General features: G+C 40.7%; 1 protein-coding gene and 1 long non-coding RNA gene across 2 annotated transcripts in view; both read right to left on the reverse strand.

The window, feature by feature from the left end:
* Positions 1-21,961, reverse strand: part of LOC131251898 (uncharacterized) — a 41,536-nt gene extending 19,575 nt beyond the window's left edge. Inside the window, exons 1-10 of the mRNA XM_058252893.1 lie at positions 18,718-21,961; positions 11,397-11,629; positions 8,467-8,529; positions 7,976-8,109; positions 3,891-3,939; positions 3,482-3,559; positions 1,679-1,764; positions 1,488-1,561; positions 1,028-1,399; positions 766-882 (exon numbers count right to left, since the gene is read on the reverse strand). Coding sequence (XP_058108876.1) covers positions 766-882; positions 1,028-1,399; positions 1,488-1,561; positions 1,679-1,764; positions 3,482-3,559; positions 3,891-3,939; positions 7,976-8,109; positions 8,467-8,529; positions 11,397-11,629; positions 18,718-21,802 — 4,291 coding nt within the window. The 5' untranslated portion in view covers positions 21,803-21,961. The remainder of the gene's footprint in view (positions 1-765; positions 883-1,027; positions 1,400-1,487; positions 1,562-1,678; positions 1,765-3,481; positions 3,560-3,890; positions 3,940-7,975; positions 8,110-8,466; positions 8,530-11,396; positions 11,630-18,717) is intronic.
* Positions 5,179-6,646, reverse strand: LOC131250882 (uncharacterized). Its single transcript, XR_009173480.1, has 3 exons — positions 6,335-6,646; positions 6,136-6,208; positions 5,179-5,908 (listed from the first exon to the last, which is right to left on the reverse strand). It is a non-coding gene; the product is annotated as an uncharacterized LOC131250882 (long non-coding RNA).
* Positions 21,962-22,362: the final 401 nt, after the last annotated feature.

Consider the following 22,362-nt stretch of genomic DNA (forward strand, 5'->3'; position numbering starts at 1 on the left):
ACACAACATAAGGTTATTCCACAAGGACTCTCTAGAGTCTACTCACCAAACCAACCACTTTCTGGTTGACATACATGTTTGACATAACATGCATGTAATTAACTTGCTGCTCTTTTAAAAATTTATTTCCTTAATATAAGTTCATGCCATGTGCCCCACACGTGTGCACATAGACACTATACCAAAATCGTCATTTAGGAAAAGTTTAGCACCGTTCCTAACTGCTTCAGGAACGGTTTAAAACCGTTCCTAAATGAGGCGTCGCAAAAAATTAAGAACGGTTTGGAACCGTTTTGGGAACCGTTTCTAATTTAGGGACAGAATGTTAGGAACGGTTTTAAACCGTTCTAGTGTTAACGGTCAGATTTTAGGAACGGTTCTTAACCCTTTTTAATGTTGCCAACCGTCAAATGTTCGAAACGAAATTTTAGGAACAATTTTAAACCCTTATTGCTTTTTTAAAATAAAAACCTAGAAAAACTTCATTAATGGAGATCTGATGATAACATCTATTACATTCTTTTGCTAGTAAAATTACACTATTTACAAAATATCAAAAAAGAAACGAAAGCAGCAAAGACCATTCAACACCAAAACCAACAAACAACATCTGACATCAGCAAAATGCATAAGAAAGCATTAATCCCAACCCAATCAATCCTTTTTTGGAGATTTTGAAGCTTCCTCAGACTTCTCTTTCTTAGACTTCTTAGGCAAGAGAATAGAGTTTTATGTTTGGCAAAACACCACTTGAAATTGTCACACCAGCTAGCAATTTCCCAAGCTCCTCATCATTTCTCACAACCAAAAGAACATGCCTTGGAATGATGCAGGATTTCTTATTGTCTCTAGCAGCATTCCCAGCCAGCTCCAAAACCTCTGCTGCCAAGTACTCAAGAATTGCAGAGGCCCAAGTCATGTTAGACGACATTATGCTATGTTCCAAGCTTGGGCTCTCCAACATTCTTGTGGAAACCGACTCGATGTCCATTGCTAAAGCGGTTGAGGACCTGCACGCACTCAGCACCTGGAACATCTGGTACAAGCTGGGAGTGATCCAACATCTTCGTTGGACCATCAACCTCTCCTTCTGCCACGTTCTGAGTGAAGGCAACTCGGTAGCAGACGCCTTGGCAATGAATTGCCAGCGATGGATGCCCTAATAGAATGTTTGGCTCTCGCCCCGATCTTCCGAAGAAAGTGCGGGGTACTCTTGCTTTGGATAATGCCGGCATTGGGGCCATTAGAAGCGAGTAAGAGGAGCTTTTTGCTGCTCCTGCTTGTGGGAGATGGGAGCGTGTTCGTTCTCTTTTCTTTTCTTTTTTTTTGTTGGTTCTTGTGCAGATAGAGCTATATGATGGGAGTGGTCCGCCCTTTTTGTTGGGACCCTCCTGTATGTCTGTAAATTTCTGAGAGGAATGAAATTTTCGTGCCTTAAAAAAAAAAAAAAAAATAATAATAATAATAATAAAGAACAGCAGCCAAACAGGCAGGAGCACCAGTTCCAACCCCAAAAGTGTTTTCATGTAGATTGAATCCTTTGAAGCTCCCCAAATGTATCCTTCATCAAACAAATGAATTGAGAAACATGTGGATTGAGATTGTGTTTGAATCACAAGCAGTAATTGTAGTTGTTACACATTCATTTGAATGAAGGAATAAAAAAATGTAAAAATACTCATCTTCATAAAAGTTGCTGTCAAACTCATCAACAACCTCCACTTCTTCGTAGTTAGTATCAAACTCATCAAAGTGCTGTTGTGCCTGTTTTACACAAAAGAAATTGAAATTGAAGATAAATAACATCGGTCAAAGGTAATCCCAGCCATAGGATTTATCTGTTCATTGTATATCTCATAATGCATTACATTTTATGGATTTTATAAATGGTCTGAATTAACAAAAGTAGTTGAATCCCCAAGCCTATCATCATGGAAATGCATGAATTTTTATTGAGTTAATTAGTATGATTAAGACAGCCTTGTGGAGCGTCTGTCAGCATGGCATATGGGTGCAAGATCCAAGACGTTCATCAATTGTCTGATCTTCTAAGTTCCCTGACTCAAAATAAGGATGGTCCACATGATAATTGTACATAAGCCTGATTTTTATGCCAGATATCTCTACACTGTATGCCACCTGATCAACATCTTGGATCTCACGCCCACTAGCTAGGAAGGTGGTGTAGATGGGCTAACTTATACCCACATTCATGCTTATCTAACCTCCATGAAACAATGTGGATCTGACCTGATCGGCATCTATAGAAAAGTCAATGGAAATTTTCCTTACAATTTGTGGATGTTTTATCATTGCATAGAAGAAAAAAATATATGTACACACGAGGTTGAGATTTAAAAATTATAAATTTAATTTAGATAACTAACTTATATATGAACGCACTTACCCGTTGGCATGAGGTACCTTATCCTTTTCCCGACAGATGTAGAATACCAAAACCAAAATATCTGATGCAACCCTATCACCAACCTATTAGCGTCTTCTTGTAAAAATGATTATACACAGACTGCCAATTCTTTGACATTGCATAAGATTCAGCAATTCACAAGACAGTTAATATATTTTTGTTGTCTGAATATGCTAGCAGACCTGGATAGTGTAGAAGACGGACAAATCCCATGGGTGCACCCACTTGCTCAAAGAAGCTTTCATCCAAGCTCAAAGCCAAAGCAATCAAAGAGATTAACCTTTTTCCCCCCCGTCCTGTGGAAGAGAGAAATCCACTATTGCCATAATCTGCAATCCCCTTGAATTGTTATTAGTATTACACAGAAACAAACAAACAAAGAAAAACCATTTTTTTCTCAAAAATCTAAAAAGTTAGATCTAGAAAAGTAGCATAAATCATTGATCCCACTCTTTACAAGTTAAGCACATCAATAGTCCAATACACATCAAGAAATGTTGAAACTTACAGGATCTTCTCATAATATGATTCTATTGTAGCTCTCCAATGTGGCAAAACTCTTAAGAGTTTCCTAGACAGTAGCGTGAAGAAGGGAAAGAAACTTGCTTAAGCATCTCATCCTGCTTGGTCACCAAGTCCTAAAACCTCATCTAAAAACCACAAAAATATATTTTTTAACCACAAAGGTAAGAAAACAGAAGACTGTTGAGGGTGAAGAATTGACGAATTGAACATGAAATACATGCATGGCAGTAATTCTTACCCACAATCCAATACATGAAATACTCGCTATGACCTTGTGGGAAATAAACCACACAGCTTCCAACAGCTGGCAAAGACACAACAGGGCCAGCGCATGCATGCCAAAGTTCAGAATTCAGGCATCATATTTTTCTCCTGTAATATATCCCACATTTCAGACAACATCAAAATTTGAAAATTCAACTTTTCCTCAGCTAATACAAAAAATGTTGTTCAAGTGATCCTAAGCTTCCTATCAATAGCATGAAAATAGACAGTCAAAATTGATTTAGAGGAAGGCATAATACTTGCCTTACGAAGCTCAAGTTTTCCACCATCTTCTGTTGCAGAACATTTGCATGAAAGAGTCACTCCATGTTTGTCAAGCACCTACATTAAACAACCAAAAAAAAAAAAACTTTGAGCATTACAACTTCATCTATTCAATGGAAACTGGTAACAAGTTGTGGATGCATCCAAAAGTGTATCTTGAACTTCTCTGCCTTTAAAGCAAATTAACAACATATTGACAACTAACAGAATGTGCATAAATGCAATAGCGAGTAAAAGACCTCTCTGTTCTAGCTTGATACAAGACCACAACAATTTGCAGATGATTTCAGCAAAGATTGAAATTCCTCTAGAATAAACAGATATCATGGAACCATGATAAGATCTCAACATCCTCTCAAAATTTCATGCAATTTCTACAGAAAATTACCTGATCAATGTCCTCACAAACAGCAAGTTCCTCATGACCATATGGATACCTGTGGAGCATAAACACACCATCTATCAGCTAATGCGGGACACGTAGTGTAAGCTCAGTCCCAATACTGCATGAAATAAACAAGATAAAAGCTAACTTGATAATGTATCTAAAAGGAATCTTATGCCACACAAGTTTGGTAGCAGAGCTAAGCAGCGCTGCAAATTCACTGAGCAGTGCTAGAATGCCAGAACAATATTAAAAACCAACTGAAGGAGCCATAGTTCCCACAGAAACTCACCTGCCTAGATCTTCCAAGTTTGCTCTCCTATTTCTCCAAAACCTGCATTACATCTATCATGTCCAGTCTGTAGAAACAACTAATCAAACTATACAAGACGTACTTGGGACATGGTCCACAAATACAATCAAAACATACAGTCCAAAAAGGTAAATTGTCCAAAAAAGTGTTAGACTATTGTCCCTAATCAGTGAACTCAATAAAGCAATAATGCCATGCAACAAATGAGCCAATTCCAACTTTGCCTAAAGTCGAATGATATCCTTCTGGCTTGGGCAATTTGGCGTCTCCTTTGATAATGATATCAATGGCAATCTTGTAAAACTCTTCCCGAAGAGGTTTGCCATGAATCATTTGGGGCCCATCTGCCAAAATAACTCGCCCTTGAGCAACGCGCTCTTTACGCCAAGAGTACAACTTGCATGGCCACATTCTCTCTACATATTGACGATTCCCAACTGAAGGTCCACCAGTCGATTATAGATTCTCTAGTTGAACCGAATCCATGTATTGCTTACCACATCCTCCACCACCAGTTGTTGCCTTCAATTCTAATAATCAAAAGGCTCAAAAAATATTGGGATACACCCCGTAGGCACCTCTAAAACTATGGGTATTTAATACAAGACATGTATACTTGTTTTTTCTTGAAAAAAAAAAAAAAAAGAGGAAAAGAAAGAGAAACATAACCAATAAAGCAGTAATTGTAAAGCTGTAATACCAGGAATGAATGGTTTATACTGTGGACGATTAAGAAAGCATATCCGTTTTATCCATCTGCTTGAAAGGCGGAATGGTCCTCTAAACAAAGGGTTCTAATGAACAATGGTGGCACCATGTAACATGGAGCCATGGGTAACATCCAACCTGAGTTGAAGCTGTCAAACACAACAAGTACTCGTTTAACACAATTCAACTATAAAACTCACCCTTGTACGCAATTTTATATCAGTAAGCAGAAAGAATCAACATTGTGCAGAGCACACAAAATCATCCTGCAATCTGCAACTCAATTCAAAACCAAATGACATGCAAAACACGCTTAAAGCTAGCAATGGAGCTTCGAGCTGGAATTTTCAAGGCTAAAAGTTCTCTAAAACCCCTTAAAACATGTACTTGCAAAATAGCAAATTCAAAGGTACTAACATGTTAGTTATGAGGAGGATGGACCTTCAAAATGAAGAAGTCACAAAAATTCCACACTGGCATGAAGTGTTGTTCACTTAGCTTGCGAATCTCGTCCTCGTACAATTGCAACTGCTAGTTCACCATCAGTAGGCTCCCTACCCAAATCTTTCTGCAGTCCCTCCTTCATTTTCTGTGAGGACTACCCACAGAAAATTTTCATCAAATGAGATGAGATAGCAAAATAGGACAGCCTACAGGATCGAACCCTTCTTCAAGAAGCAACTTATCACAGGTTAAATGGTTGAGGTCACAAGTTATACATGCAGCCGAGCCCAGGTCATTCATGCTCATTTACTAAATTGACATCTATTTTAATTGTTCATATTGGAGTTATTATCCAAGCAAAATGCACTGATACATGCTTCAAAAAGATAACAGAAAGTAGAAATATGGGAACTTTAGACACTATATCTTGTGAAACTAGAGCAATGTGTCACCTTAGACTTTCCAATCTTATGTCACCTTAACTTTCCAATTTAAATTGAAGCTGATTGTATTCTTGGTCTGGGTGTTGAAGAGTGTGAAGATTGGTCCAATATACCTACAAAATTCATAGGACAAGCAAATTAGGACTACATGAAAAATTGATGCAAGACATTATGGAGAACGGTGAGTATATTTCCACTACAAAAAAAGGAGCAAAATCCGTAGCTATAGATCTTCCATCCACCATGGGCCCACCACAAAATCATCTGGATCACCAAAAGTAATCCCCATACATACAGTCAAGGAGAAAAAAGACTAGAACACATGCATACACTAGCCCACCTGATGACTAACCAGCCTGATTTCCAGGCCTAGGTAATGTGATCAGCTGACCATCTGATGTGGTATGATCCTTCTAGCGAAGGACAGAAAATGACAATCCACAAAAGCAAAACACAAGGATTTAGGGAAGTAAAACAAATAGAAGAAATAACCCAACTAAGTTGGAATCATGTGGAAAATAGACAGAATGGTATCATACTTCATAGTTGATGTTATGTTACTTGGTCTTGGGGCAGCTTCCTTTTGCTTGGAAGAGCAGACAAATTGCCACTAAATATTATTAAAGAACACAAAAACTATAGATCAAAATTAAACCATGCCAGTCTATTGAAAAAATTAAAGATGAAGGTGCTTTAATGTGCACAACATATCAAAATTTGAGAAAGGTGTCATGCTACCATGAAAACAATATACATTGTGCATTGACTACCATACAGAAGCAAGTGTTGTTTGTATATCATGATACACCATCTAGCAGATGAAAACACATTATAGAAGCCAACCCATGCCATGAGGCCTTTTATCCATTTTATCCATGTCGTCTATCCGTTTTTCCAACTCATTTTAAGGCATGAGCTCAAAAATGATGCAAATCAAGCTCATAAGCTTTCTTTTTCTTTTCTAGATGAAACTACATGGTTAAGAAGTACCAAATATAGATTTTTTGAGTTTGCATAAAATAATATGAGCAAAATGTTCTCTTCATGAACCAAGGGGAAAAAAATAATATATGTAATGCATATTATGCACTTGTTGGTTAACTGGGGGAGATGTTTTTGGGCAAGGAACTCAGCCCATTTTTTGGAGCTTTAAGCAGGTATTGTAATTAGAATGGAATCCACAAGCTGAACAGCAAACCAAAATTGATTGTAGTGAAATCACAGGTAGGAAATTACCGGTAAAGGGGTTAGTTCAAATGATGAATGAGCACCATTCTCTCTTCTCTGAGCACAAACACAAGAAAGGCCTCTTCCAAGCCATGCTGCTGATCTTGCCACAACCTCAATTGTAGTAATACAAGGTTGGCATGAAAGAAATTTTGTTGAACGGTGGGTATTTTTAGAGATTTCCTCTACCATCCAAAAAAATAAGAAAGGCATGAAATTTAAAAAATAAAAATAAAAATCAGTCAAATGAAAATCAGACATACAGTTGTTAATTCAATGGATGAGGCGGAAGTTTCAACTCACGTTGTCATCGTCATTTGGGTTGCTAACAAAAGGTTGCAAATCCAACTCCAAAGGGCAACCCACAAACTCCCAAATCTTCTGAATGTAAAAACGTGAGATAAGAATGGCTCTTATTCACTTGCATTTTGAGGTGAAAAAGTGAGAAAATGGGAACTTGCCTAATATAATTGCTATTTCCCAAGCCACTTGGATGCTTAGAGAACGGGTTCTACCAAGAAAGAAAAATCAAATTCGTTGCAAGGATCTAAGAAACATCATTTCTTTTTTTAGTATGATTGATTGCAATTCTATATGAAGAAATCATTGCTTGAGAAAACTGATGTGGCACATCTGTGGAACATGATTCATTCATCATGTGGGTCCTGCCATCAATGGGCTCTTGCTTGGAAATAGGATTCTCTGCTCAACATTTGGGTATGCATGTTTAAGCAACAATCCACACTTGATTTGCATGTGTCCCACCTGATGAGCTGACGGGCCTCATTTTTGGGCCAGGCCATGTTAATGATGGGACCCACCTGATGGAAGTGCAGATAACATCTGATGTTAGAATTCATCATTGAATTATAATGTTTTGATCCTTTCTTTTTTCTATAACAAACAACTGTTGTTTTTTAGGACTATTGGAATTCTTGTTCCAGTTTATATACTGGCAAGAGCACCCACTGCAATTCAACGTAGGCTTCAGCAACAGGTAGCTCCCCTTTTCCAACCTACAAGCGGGATCTAGGCTGTTCACCAGGTGGACCCCATCTTTGGCCTTCTGAATAAGGCCAGGCCACATCTAAAAAAACCCACAAAATCAGACAGAAATTATGGAAATGCAGAGAAGTGAAGAATCTAAGGACACCCACCAAGCACACCTTGGAATAAAAAACTTGGGAGTTCTTGCGTCAGAAACACTTCTCGGGTAATGGATGGAACTGGAAAACAGAGCCATGTGTATTTAGAGTCATTTTAATCTATAAAAAAACAAGGTTTTTCCATATATTTGATATCTTAAGCATTGTTCAAAACCCAATTAACACACATATACATAACATCATCAACTTTGACTCATTTTGATGTGTACTATAGATAGCAGCAAAGAAAGCAGAAAATACGCTATATTTTTGGTAGTGCATGAAATAGCAAATCCAACCATCTGCACAATCGTGGGACTATAGTACATGACAGTGTTGATTTTTGTGAGTTGCTGAAATGCCTGCACATGAAAATAGCAACAATCCATTACAGAGTGCTTAGAAATATAGATGCATGTGACAAATTAACACACAAAACAGACCCACCATCGAAACTTCCAACAACATTTTTTAAAAATGGCAAAGCAAAAATGCCTAAATTTTTTTTTTTAAAATGCAAAAAAAGGAAAATACCTTGCCAAGAGAAAAACGAGAGATAACCAAAGCATCAATGCACCCGGGGCGCATGTTAGTAGGAGGGGAAGGGAAGAGTGTGTTGAAGCTCACCATTGCGCTGTTGCTGTTTATGCATTTCGTTTGGGTTTTGTTGAGAGAGAGAGAGAGAGAGAGAGAGAGAGAGAGAGAGGTTTGGGAAGTAGATGATGTCAGTTTTGGATCGGCCAATCACATCAGATTCTTCCTTCCAAGATAGAAAATGTTAACCCTCTCTCTACACACGCATTTGAGGAGTTATTTGATACTCCCGGCAGAGTATAACACTAGATATGCAGACATTAATACGAAAATCACCAAACCAATCCAGAAAACAAATCTTAGCAAAACTAACCTCCAAAATGGGATCCAAGATCGAGAATCGAAACCCTATTTCATGAAAATGGAATCCGAGATCGAAGATTCATCGCCTCAAAAGCGGTCGAACAACAGAAAATCTGCTCGGAAACAAGTGGATGGAGTGAAGGTCGATCGACCTACGATCTTCTGCAGCTACAGAGATCGGGAGTGAGGGAGCGGGAGAGAGAGAGAGGGAGAGAGATCGAGAGAGAGAGAGAGAGAGAGAGAGAGAGAGGGACTTGGAGAGAGAGGGGGTGCGGCTGCGGCGGAAATAGGGTTTTTTTGGGTTTGGGAACGGCTTAAAAATTTAGAACCGTTCCAGGACCAAATACGTTGGCGTACCGTTCCGGGACCAAATACGTTGTCGTTCCTAAATGGTATTTTTCGTGTGTGTGTGTGTGTGTGTGTGTGTGTATAACTTGTACAAAAGACATTTTAGGCTAATATTTTTAACTGTTGATATGCAGAATAGCATGATTTTTGCTCAATGGTGTTATACGGAGTACAGCTTGGATTTAAAGCACATATGCCATGTTCGCACATGAGTTGATCTTATTCATAATGTGTAGTTTACAGGATGTAAAATAACAAAAAAGAATCCTCTTCTGAGAGTAGAGTCCTTTATGGTTCTACCATTCTACTTTCATTGACCTTCTTAATATAGAAGTCTGATGGGCATTGTCTATAAAAGTCAGTGCAAAAGCTCATTCATTTATTATGCAGACCACAATTTATAAAGCAAATAAAAGCTAGGGGTGTCAACGGCCGGGTTAGGGCTAAGCCAACCTCTAATCAAGCCAGCACAATTTTTTAATCTAAGACCAAATCCAGCCTGGGCCTATGATGGGCCAAAATGTTTAGCTTGAGCCCAGCCCGGAGTTTTTACCCAGGCCCAACCTGCAATTTTAAAATTTTAAAAAATAAAGGAAGCAGAACCTTGATGGAAGGAATGGTGACAATGACTCCCATGGTTGAAACCTTCCTAGGGCCCACCATGATGTTTATTTGCATCCAACCTGATAATAAGGTCGTACCATAGATGAAAGGAAAAAATAAATATCAGCTTAATCCAAAATTCCTGTGGCTCCTAAGAGGTTTTCAGCGGTAGGCATTCAATCCCAACTATTTATGTGGTGTGGTCGGCTTGAGCATTTGATCTGTTTCATTTTTGGGTTCATTATCTAAAATGATTTTTCAAAATGGATAGAGGGTGTGGATAGAACACATACATCATGGTGGACAGGACCATCCGACCCTAGCTAGGTACTGGTGAGGGTAATACCCAATCCCCAACTGTATGATCCAGAAGCTGAGGCAGATTCAAAATCTTAGATGGAACACCACAAGAAACAGTAGTGATTGATCATTAAATACTTCTTGCAGACTATAAAAGTTTTTGTGTGACCTTATCAACAGGTTGGATGGTAAATAAATATTATGGTGGGCCTTACGAAGTTTTTAATGGTAGGCGGTCAATCACCATTATTTCCTATGGTATGGTCCACTTGATATTTGAATTTGGTTTTGTTTTAGGCTAATTTCCTAAAATGATATATACAAATGGATGGATAATATGGATATACAATACATACATCAGGGTCAGCCCCACTGTCAAAGCTGCACTCTGTTGGGTGGGGCAGGGCTGCACCTAATCTGCTTCCCATATTCAATGGCAAGTGTACCAGGATGGGGATTGAGACGTAAATTCGTGCCTTGCATCTGATCCTTCCATCAGTTTTGACAGGTCATTATAGGGCATGATATAAAAAACGAAGCAGTTCCAAATCTCAGGTCAACCACACCATAGGAAACAATGGCAGTTGACCATTAAAAATGGGCTACAAAAGTTTTAGATTAAGTGTATATTTGTGTGATCCTTTCTTTCAGGTCCTTGTAATGTATCAACAGGTTGGATGGAACTTTTTCTTTTTTTTTTCTTTTCAAAACTTCATATCATGTATCAAAAGGATTTACAAAAGGGCAGGGCAACTCCTTGAATTCGGGCTTCCTCTAACAAAAGGGAGGGGAACCTATTGTAAAAGACTCACGCCAAAAGAAAACAACCTGGGGCCGAGAGAGCCGGCAAAAGAAAAGGCGAGTGCCACTAGAGCACCCTCCTAACTGAACCTAAACCCAACCTGTCCAGAAAAAGGAGACCCCTGACGTCCTGAGGTAGGTCAGGGCGGGCTGAAAACATAACCGACCGTTGCTTTTCACTACCTAGATTGGCCAAAAAATCCACTAGCCCATTACCCTCTCTACATATATGGACAAACTTTACATTTAAAAAAGACGTTAGGCTGTTAATTCTAGAGACCCAATAATTCCATTTCCATCCTGGGCAAGACAGCTCCGAGAGGAAACACACCACCAAATCAGAGTCAGATTCAACAATAATGTTGGAGACGCCATATTGAATGCAATGCAGCAAGCCATCAAGGACTACATGGAGCTCCGCTCTCGTGTTCGAAGCACAACCATAACCTGTATAAAACCCGAAGCAAAATTCCCCTTTGTCTCCTGTACAGACACCCCCACCACCAGTTGCCCCTGGGTTAACAGGTTAGATGGAATATAAACATTCCAGTAGCCCCCAAAAAACTAACCTAACCAATAATTATGTGGGCCACACTATAGAAAATGAATCCAAAAACTCCAAAATTCATGTAGTGTCTTACATGATGGTTGTTAGATTAGCCCGATTTTTAGGGCATCCAACTTTTTTTTCTATGGGAATCTGAATCATCTACTTGCCACAAGTAGAAAAATCCTGTTTTCCTGCATTGTGATTGGTCCATGTCATCATCACTGACAACTTCAGTGATGATGTTGTTAGTATTGCTACATTAAATGTAGTGTGATGATAATGTGGCCCAATTAGATTGCAACAAACAAGATTTTCCTGTTTAAGGCAAGCATAGGATCTGGATCTTTTTATGGAAACATGCTGGATAGGTTGGATGCCATTAACATACTAATCACATCTTATTTCACTGGGACTTTACAGGAGCATTTCTCTGATCGACACTGGATCCTACTTTTGGCCAGATTGGGTGCCCTATAACACTTTTCACCTACCAGTATACCTCGTTGATGTAGAGCAGGTCGCAAACAGTTTCATGGCCAAGATAGATCAGAAAAGGCCCGGTCGACGACAGAAGTGATCCGGAACGTCGGATCTTAGATCGGGCGTATCTCGCAATCCGGAATGAATTACCTGACGTAAAATATATGATTTTGGGGTAGAACAAGCTACTTTAGCCAACCAACCCAGCTATGTAGGGTTGCGCAACCCGGAATTGCAAAAAACCCCTAGATCGACGGTCGTTTCCCTGTTTTAATTTCGTTTTTACTATAAATAGTAAGTTTTTTCATTATAACTCTTCATCCGTCTGGCTTTAGGAGTTGTGCCCAACGTGAAAAGAGCTTAGAATAATTAGGAGAACGGTTTGGTGAAGCCAAATAGGACACTTACTATTTTTGGCCAAAAACCTTGCGCACTAGTAGACATCACGACCATCTATAAATAGTAAGTTAACTATTTATAGTAAGTCGCGGATTCTAGGAGATTTAGTTGTAGTTTGATTTTGATTTCTTTCTCATTGCTTGGTACCCCTATTTAGAGGGTTGTGAACTCATTTTTATGCATCAATTAATTAATTTCGAATTTCTTAGAATTTATTTCTATTTTCTGCTTTCTTTCCTTGTGGATTCGAGAAGTCTCTGTGAGGAGTCCAGAGAAGCTCCGTGGATTCCAAGTAGTTATCCTCATCACGTTTATCCCTGTGTCAATTGGTATCAAAACGATGATTCCCCTCGGGCTGATGGCAAACAATGAAGGTATGAATCAAAATCTTGTGGACGGTGATTAAGGGATTCGTTATCTTTCGGAAAGAATGAAAGCTTTCCACCAGGAGAGTCAGTTGACCATACAAGGGCTGCAGGCAACTCTTGACCGTCTTGCGGATATGCTACTTCTGCCCCGAGCCCTAGGCAATGCTCCACCACCTTTGGTTGCTCCACCACCCATGGTTGCTGTACGACGCAACCACGATTTTCATAGAGCACTACCAGTGGCAAACTGTAGGGCTACACCAGATGATTCAAGTTCTAGTAACGATGACCTTAATGAGGGTTTTGCCTGACGACCAATCCATGAAGGTGATCATCTAGATCGTGCTTAAAGAGACTATCGAGGTAAGGCTGAACTTCCTAGTTTTACCGGTTTATTACGTATAGAAGATTTTCTCGATTGGCTAGCTGAAGTAGAGAGATATTTTAATTATATGGACGTGCCAGACCATCAAAGGGTAAAATTGGTAGGGTTTAAATTAAAATCTGGTGCTTTTGCATGATGGAAACAATTACAACTCTCACGATCCCGCCAGAACAAGGCGTCATCTCATCATGGCCACGAATGAGACGTCTTCTTTAATCACGATTTCTCCCCAGTGATTATGAGCAGATATTATTCCAGTAATATCAAAATTGCCGACAAGGAAATCGAACCGTCACAGATTACATTGAAGAATTCCAACGGTTGGCTACACGAAACGATCTGTCAGAATCTGAGTTACAGAAGGTGGCATGATTTATAGGTGGGTTGCGACCGACAATTCAAGACCGAGTTCAGATGTACCTAGTCGGGACCGTGAATGAAATAGTTCAATTGGCGGGTAGGGCAGAAACACAACTTGCAAGAGCTCCTGCTCATCCATATCCTTCAACTCGACCCCCCATGACGGGTCTCACGCAGGATCCAGTGCTAGCACGAGGAAAAGATCCAGTAGGAGAACGTCCTCAACCTCCTACAACTGCAAATCGTGATACAGGGAGCGGCTCATCCAGACCTTAACATGCAACAACATAACAGCGGGTTCGAGTAGGGTTCTAAATCTTTATGCTTAGCCAAGGTCGAACAACTGTTACCGCTGTGGCCAACCAGGCTACTTATCAAACACTCGTCCTCAACGTCCCGCAGCACACTTAACTATAAACGAAGGGGGTACTGAAGATGAGGCCGCAAAAGAAGACCATGGCTTTGATGAATATGAACAAATCACTGAAGAAATAACAGGTGGCGATGAAGTAACGGGCGATAATCGTGGTGAATTTTTAGTTGCGAGGCGATTACTATATGCCCACGAAAGGAATTACATTCACAGCAACACAATACATTTCATACTCGGTGCACTATCAATGGAAAGGTCTGTGATGTGATCATAGACAGTGGTAGTAGCAAGAACATCATCTCAAGAGTGATGGTGGACAAATTGCAGCTACCAACGATAAAACATCCTTCCCTGTACTCAATTGGCTAGATAAAAAAGGTGAATGAGAGTAGGGTAACTAAACAATGCACTATCTCGTTTTCAATTGGCAAAAATTATAAGGATCAAATACTTTGTGACGTGGTCGACATGGAAGCTTATTATATGCTACTCGGTCGACCCTGGTAGTTGGACCGTGATGCGACCCATCGGGGACGAGATAATGTCTACATATTCGTCAAAAATAGTTGAAAAATAATCATTGCCCCTATGGTATCAGAGAACCACCTTGAAGCTTCTAAAGTGGAGGGGAGTTCCCTCTTGACCATTCAGGATTTCATGAAGGAATCCAAGAAAATTGGCGAGGTATACGCCGTAGTGGTGAATGGTGGGAAGAGGAATCCTCAAACATCCCTCCAAGTTTAAGACTATTGCTAAACGAATTCAAAGAAGTTTGGCCCGAGGATCTACCTGATGGATTACCCCCCATGAGGGATATCCAACATCACATAGACCTCGTCTCTGAGGCTAGCCTGCCCAACCGCTCCCATTATCGAATGAGTCCGAATGAGTATGAGATACTTCAGGGGCAAGTGGAGGAATTGATCCGTAAGGGTCTCTTGAGAGAGAGCATGAGCCCATGTGTCGTATCATCATTATTAACAAAAAAAAAAGATGGAAGCTGCCGCATGGTGTCGACAGCCGGACAATCAACAAAATTACCATCAAGTATCGGTTCTCAATACCACGGTTGGACGACATGCTCGATATGCTAGAAGGGGTCAAGGTGTTCTCTAAACTAGATCTATGGAATGGGTACCATCAGATTCGTATTCGACCTGGTAATGAGTGAAAAACGACATTCAAGACCAAGGAAGGGTTGTATAAGTAGCTGGTCATGCTCTTCAGCTTATCGAACGTACTAAGTACTTTTATGCATTTGATGAATCAAGTTTTAAAACCGTTCACTGGTCGATTTGTGGTAGTATATTTTGATGACATATTGATAGATAGCCAAGATGAGGCGGAGCACAGAAAACATCTCAGGCAGGTGCCGCAGGTCCTACAAATTAACAAGTTGTACCTCAACTTGAAGAAGTGTAGTTTTTTAACTGACAGCCTATTGTTTCTAGGATTTATTATAACGTCCACAGGCATTCGTGTGGATGATGAAATGGTGCAAGCTATTAGGGAATGGCCGATCCCGACAAACATTCGTGAGGTGAGGAGTTTTCACGGGTTGGCGACTTTCTATCATTGATTTGTGCGAGAATTTAGCACCATAGTCACGCCTATAATAGATTGCATGAAAAAATGATCGTTCTATTGGACCAATAAAGCTGACAAGAGCTTTCATAAGATCAAGCATTGGTTGTCCATAACACCGGTCTTGGTGCTTACTAATTTCGACAAATTGTTTGAGGTTGAATGTGACGCTTCATACATCGAAATTGGGGGAGTATTATCACAGGAAGGCAGGCTGGTAGCTTTCTACATCGAGAAGCTCAGCGAATCCCAAAAGAAGTGGTCGACTTATGAGCTTGAGTTGTACGCAGTTGTTCAAGCGTTGCGACATTGGGGGCATTATCTGATTCAAAGAGAGTTTGTTCTGTACACTGACTATCAAGCATTAAAATTTATTAATAGTCAGACTAACGTGAATCGTGTGTATGTTAGATGGGTTGTATTTTTACAGGAATTCACATTCGTTCTAAAGCACAAGTCAGGGCAGCAGAACAAGGTGGCTGATGCACTTAGCCATCGTGCATCACTACTTGTTACGATGAGCAACAAGATGGTCAGCTTCGACTGTCTCAAGGAGCTGTATGCCGAGGATGAAGACTTCAAAGATTCTTAGGTGAAGTGCCAAGAAGGTTAGGGTGACCTTCATATACAGGACGATTTTCTCTTCAAAGGGAATCGATTGCACATCCCCCAAAGTTCTCTGAGGGAGCAGATTATTTATGAACTACATGGAGGTGGCCTCGGTGGACACCTTGGGCGAGACAAAACTCGAGCTCTTGTGGAAGAGCGGTATTACTGGCCGCAATTAGTACGTGATGTGGGAAAAGCCGTACAATGTTGTCATGTTTGTCAGACCTCCGAGGGGCAATCTCTGAATACAGCCTCTATACCCCGTTACCTGTGCTTGACGGTCCTTGGGAGAATTTATCAATGGACTTCGTGCTTGGTCTCTCACGAACACAACGCGTTATAGATTCAGTGTTCGTGGTGGTAGATCGTTTCTCCAAGATGACACACTTTATCCCATGCAAGAAGACCCTCGATGTAACACACGTGACGAATCTATTCTTCAGGGAGGTCGTACGGCTACACGGGGTCCCCAAGACCATTACTTCTGATTGTGACACGAAGTTCACTAGCCAATTTTGGTGGACTTTATGGACTTGATTCAATACACGACTTTAATTCAGCAGTGCTTACCACCCACAGACTGATGGGCAGATCGAAGTTGTGAATCGCACGTTGGGAAACCTCCTTCGTTGTATTTTAGGAGAAAAATCGAAGCAGTGAGATTTGGCCTTATCTCAAGCAGAGTTTGCATTCAACAACATGGTGAACCGCTCAACAGTGAAATCACCGTTCCAAATTATTTATGGACGAGTGCCTCACCACACGCTTGACTTGGTCCCTCTGCCCAAGTACCCAGGCACGAGCATTGTAGCAAAACATATGGTAGACAAGATCATGGGCATCCATGCGGAAGTGCAGAACAAGATACATGCCTCGAACGAGATGTACAAGGAACAAGCGAATAAGCACCGGCGGCAAAAGGTGTTCGAGGTGGGCAACCGTGTTATGGTCCATCTGCGTAAAGAGAGATTTTCAATCGGGACATACAACAAATTGAAAAATAAGAAGATTGGACCCATCTCAATCATTTAAAAGATCAATTACAATGCTTATGTTGTTGATCTTCCAGATGACATGACGATCTCACTGACTTTCAACTTCACGGACCTGACCGAGTATCATGAACCAGCACAGGATGAGAACTCGAGGACGAGTTCTTTTGAAGTGGAGGGGACTGATGTAGAGCGGGTCGCGGACAGTTTCATGGCCAAGATGGATCAGAAAAGGCCCGGTCGACGACAGAAGTGATCCGGATCGTCGGACCTTAAATCGGGCGTATCTCGCAAGCCGGAATGAGTTACCTGACGTAAAATATATGATTTTGGGGTAGAACGAGCTACTTTAGCCAACCAACCCTAATACGCCAGGTTGCGCAGTCTGGATTTGTGAAAAACCACTGCATGAACGGTCGTTTCCCTGTTTTAATTTCATTTTTACTATAAATAGTAAGTTTTAGTTTGATTATAACTCTTCATCCGTTGGGCTTTAGGAGTTGCGCCCAATGTGAAAAGAGCTTAGAATAATTAGGAGAATGGTTTGGTGAAGCCAAATAGGACACTTACTATTTTTAGCCGAAAACCTTACGCACTAGTAGACATCATGACCATTTATAAATACTAAGTTTACTATTTATAGTAAGTCGCGGATTCTAGGTGTTTTTGTTGTAGTTTGATTCTGATTTCTTTCCCATTGCTTGGTACCCCTATTTAAAGGGTTGTGAACTCGTTTTTATTCATCAATTAATCAATTTTGAATTTCTTAGAATTTATTTCTATTTTCTATTTTCTTTCCTCGTAGATTCGAGAAGTCTCTGTAAGGAGTCCAGAGAAGCTCCGTGGAGTCGCAGTAGTTATCCTTATCACGTTCATCCCTGCGTCACTCATCAGGACTGTTAATGCTTCAAGAAAGGCCTGAGAGCTCACTATGATACTGTCTAGGATCTTTGATGATTGTCGTTCTGGGCTGATCCTGGGCTCATTTCTACTTAATGGTCCAAGCTCAGTCACAAATATCAGGCCAGATCATCAAATGGGCTAGGACACTGTTACTAAATTTAAGCATTTAACATGATGGTGTATGGCCAGTGTATTCAAGTTTGGACACATTTTTTGGACCAGCTTTGTCAGAATAAATGAACGTTTAAGAGAAAATAAGCATCCAATAGACATGTGGCCCAACTCATGCTCTTATAAAACTGACCTTTAAGAAAAGGCACAATATAGTCTTGGTCACATGATCTTTATTTATGTCTTTGTTTTTGTTGTGTGTGTGTGTGTGTGAAGTTGGACAGTACCAATACAAGCTTTATTAAAAAGGAAAAATTACATTTGGGGGGGGGGGGGTTGGCGCGGAAAGAACCTGACCTCCAAAACAAACAAAGAAAAAAGAAAATAAATAAATAAAAAGTACACAAAGAAAAGCTGCTGTTGATTTCCTCTCCACCTCTCCTCGTATTGGAGTGGATCATTCAGATGGATAAATGAAGAAGTGGGCAATCTTGTGACGATCTTCTCCTCCATATCGCCGACGCTCTGCTAAGAGCGGACAGATAAGGCATTGTGAGGAGTTGCAACTGATCCGGTAGAGACCTCAACTCTGGACAATTATGGATAAACAGAGTTTGGAGGGCTTTGAGTTGTCCCAACTCCTCTGGTAGAGACTTCAACTGTGGACAATTGGAGATCTGCAGAGTTTGGAGGGCATTGAGTTGTCCCAACTCCTCTGGTAGAGACTTCAACTGTAGACAATTGGCGATCCACAGAGTTTGGAGGGCTTTAAGTTGTCCCAACTCCTCTGGCAGAGACTGAAGTCGACAATCATTGATTGACAGAGATTGGAGGGCTTTGAGTTGTCCCAACTCCTCTGGCAGAGACTTCAACTGTGGACAATCATAGATTGACAGAGTTTGGAGGGCTTTGAGTTGTCCCAACTCCTCTGGTAGAGACTCCAACTGTGAACAATGGGAGATGTGCAGAGTTTGGAGGGCTTTGAGTTGTCCCAACTCCTTTGGTAGAGACTTCAACCGTGGACAGCTCCCTATCTTCAGAGTTTGAAGAGCTTTGAGTTGTCCCAACTCCTTTGGTAGAGACTTCAACCGTGGACATTTCTCGATATTCAGAGTTTGGAGAGCTTTGAGTAGTCCCAACTCTGGCAGAGACTTCAAATGTGTACAATGCCAGAGTTTCACCTTAACTAACATTGGATTCCCTATCCACTTAGGAAGCATGGAACCTTTGTAATACCATATTTCCAACTCTTTCAAGTTTGTGTGAGGCAGAAGGCTTTTGAGCACATCGTCCATCCTCTTCACTTCATCATCCAATGGTTCACCATCTTCGTCATCGTATTCCAAGAATAGAGCATGAAGGTGCTGCTTCTCATGCAGTTCTGCATCGCTAGCTTCGTCCCTGCTTTTGACATTTTGCAAGCCAGTAATTCGAAGACTTCCTTGAAGATGATTGAGGTGTTTCAGTTCACCACATTTACATCCTTGGTTGTCACCCCCCACAATAAACTTTGTTAGCGTCCGAAGCTCTGTTAGTCTCCCTATACCCTCTGGTAAGTAGCTCAAACCATTAGAGTCTTCAAATTCTAGATGCCTCAGGCTAATCATTTTCCTCATCCCACTAGGCAGTTTTCTTAGCTTCTGACAGCCATTGAGTCTCAAGGTCTGTAAATTTCTGCAATTACTTAATTCCTCTGGCAACTCCTCTATGTCTGTGTGAGATAAATCAAGATATCTCAAGTGTTTCAACTGTCCTACTGTCTTAGGCAATTTCTTGATGTCAGTCCTACTGAAGTCCAATGCTCTTAGGCGTCTCAAATGATGAAATAACTTGTCTGGCACCACGGAGATTCTTGAGTCATGTAGTAGCAACGTCCGCAACTTGTGGACTTTATGCAGGGTCACCAAAATGGAAGCCAACGTATCAGTTTCATTATTGCTAACTAAAAAAGAATGCCGGTCATTATTTATGTTTAACGAGGCTTTCTTTCTAATCTCCACCATAGAACAGTCACTTCCTGCAACATATTGCGCAAGATCATGAACTAAATCATGCATCTTGCAATATTCTATACTGCCATCACTATTGATTTTTGCATCTTGGAGCAGTGACCGCCTTAGCAAATCATCAAAATACAGTTCGCCAATTTCCTCCATGTCTTCACTTCCATTAATGGAGCCGATGAAACCTTGTGCCACCCATAACTTGACTATCATATCCTTCCCTATCACCCGATCTTTCAGAAAGACGGAGCAATATGCAAAACACTGCTTCAGAGCAGGAGGCAAATCATAGTAGCTTAGTAACAAAGCTGGTAAAATGCCTTCAAAGACATCACCTGCGTTCCACGTCTCACTTCGCAAGACAAGCTCCCACTGGCTTCTAGTCCTTCTCGACTGCATGACACTCCCTATTGTCTTTGCAGCGAGAGGCACCCCACCACATTTCTTTACGATTTGCCTTCCAATCTCTTCGAGCTCAGAACACTCTTCTGCACTCCGATGCTCCAGCGCTTTACTTCTGAACAATAACCAGCAATCCTCATCGGATAAGACTGCCAGTTTGTGCATGTGATCAATGCTTCCCATGATGCCTGCAACATCTTCCAAACGAGTGGTTACAATGATTCGACTCCCGGGTGCACCAGCTTGGAAGGGAAGTCTCAGCTTCTCCCATTTCTCGCTGTCTTTGCTCCAAACGTCATCAAGCACCAGCAAGAATCGCTTTGCTTGCAACATACCACGGAGGAGATGTTGCAAAGGGTCCAGGTCTAGATGATCACAATTAGACCCATTTGCAGATTTTATGATTGATTTCGTAATCTGTTTCACATTAAAATCTTCAGAAACACACACCCACATTTTCATATCAAAATGCCCCTCCACTTTCTCATCATTGTAGATGAGCTGAGCAAGGGTGGTCTTGCCCAAACCCCCCATTCCAACGATAGAAATGACAAAGGGCACCTCAGTTACCTCCTGGAGCAGTAAGCCTATGACTTCATTTTTTTCACCTTCTCTGCCTATCACTGACGGTGGGTTGACTAAGGAGCTTGTCTCTCGCTCTCTGTTCTCACCCCGCCTCATCAATTCACTAACCACTCTCTCACCCTCCCCACTATCTGCTCTAAGACCCAATTGATTCTTCTCTTCAGCGATATCATGTAATCTACCCCTCACTTCCTTTATCCTACTCCCAATTTTGTGGCGTAACGTGACATGTTTGAAGCAAGTACTAGGCGAGAGGAAGTTTCTTACTTTCATCTTGCTGAAACAGGACTCATCACCTTCATCGGTTGCTTGTGATATGAGAGCTTCTGTCATCCATTCATCTAATATGTCATCCACATCATAGGCCACATCTTTGAGATTCTGCAACCAGATCTTCACTGCTTCGTCCTTCACTCGCCGAGTTTCAGCATCTTTAAGAACAGCTTGGATCAAGCTGAAGGTACGGTAAAGCTTTTTGATATCGTCGGTGACACCCACCAATAAAACCGCCTCATCTTGCAGAATTTTGCCCAATTTCTCTATTACAAGCCAGACCAACGGATCAACAAATAAATCAACCATGTTTTCTGTTTTGGTATTGATAGGAAGAAGGCAGTAGTTTGATTCAAAGAAGTTTAGAAATAGGAAATGGAGAGAGAGAGACAGAAAGGAAAGCAGTGCAAAGCTGCTAATGTAGAAAAGAATAATAATAGAGCTGAGGGAAAGGTCAGGTCCCGATGAAAGTTGCATAGGAATGGTTAATAGCTGTTACCAGTTAATAGCTTAGTGGGTGTTACCCTTAGCATTTGGGGCTCACCTTGATGAATATATTTCATTTCCACACCGCCTATCCGTTTTTTCCAGCTCATTTAAGGATGTTATCCCAAAATTTAAGAAAATACAATTCTCAGGTGGACCACACCACTGGAAAAAGTGATAAACAACAATTAAAAGCTTTTTGTAGGCCACAAAAGTTTTGGATCAATCTAATATTTGTATTTTCTCTTCATCCAGTTCTGATTAACCATATCAATGGGTTAGATAACAAATAAACATATTGAATCTTCTAGCTTGGAATTTTTTAATGGTGACCATTCAATCATCACTGTTACTTGTGGTGTGGTCCATCTGAGATTTGGATG

The sequence above is a fragment of the Magnolia sinica genome, chromosome 7 (assembly GCF_029962835.1).
Source record: "Magnolia sinica isolate HGM2019 chromosome 7, MsV1, whole genome shotgun sequence".
Taxonomy (NCBI): Eukaryota; Viridiplantae; Streptophyta; class Magnoliopsida; order Magnoliales; family Magnoliaceae; genus Magnolia; species Magnolia sinica.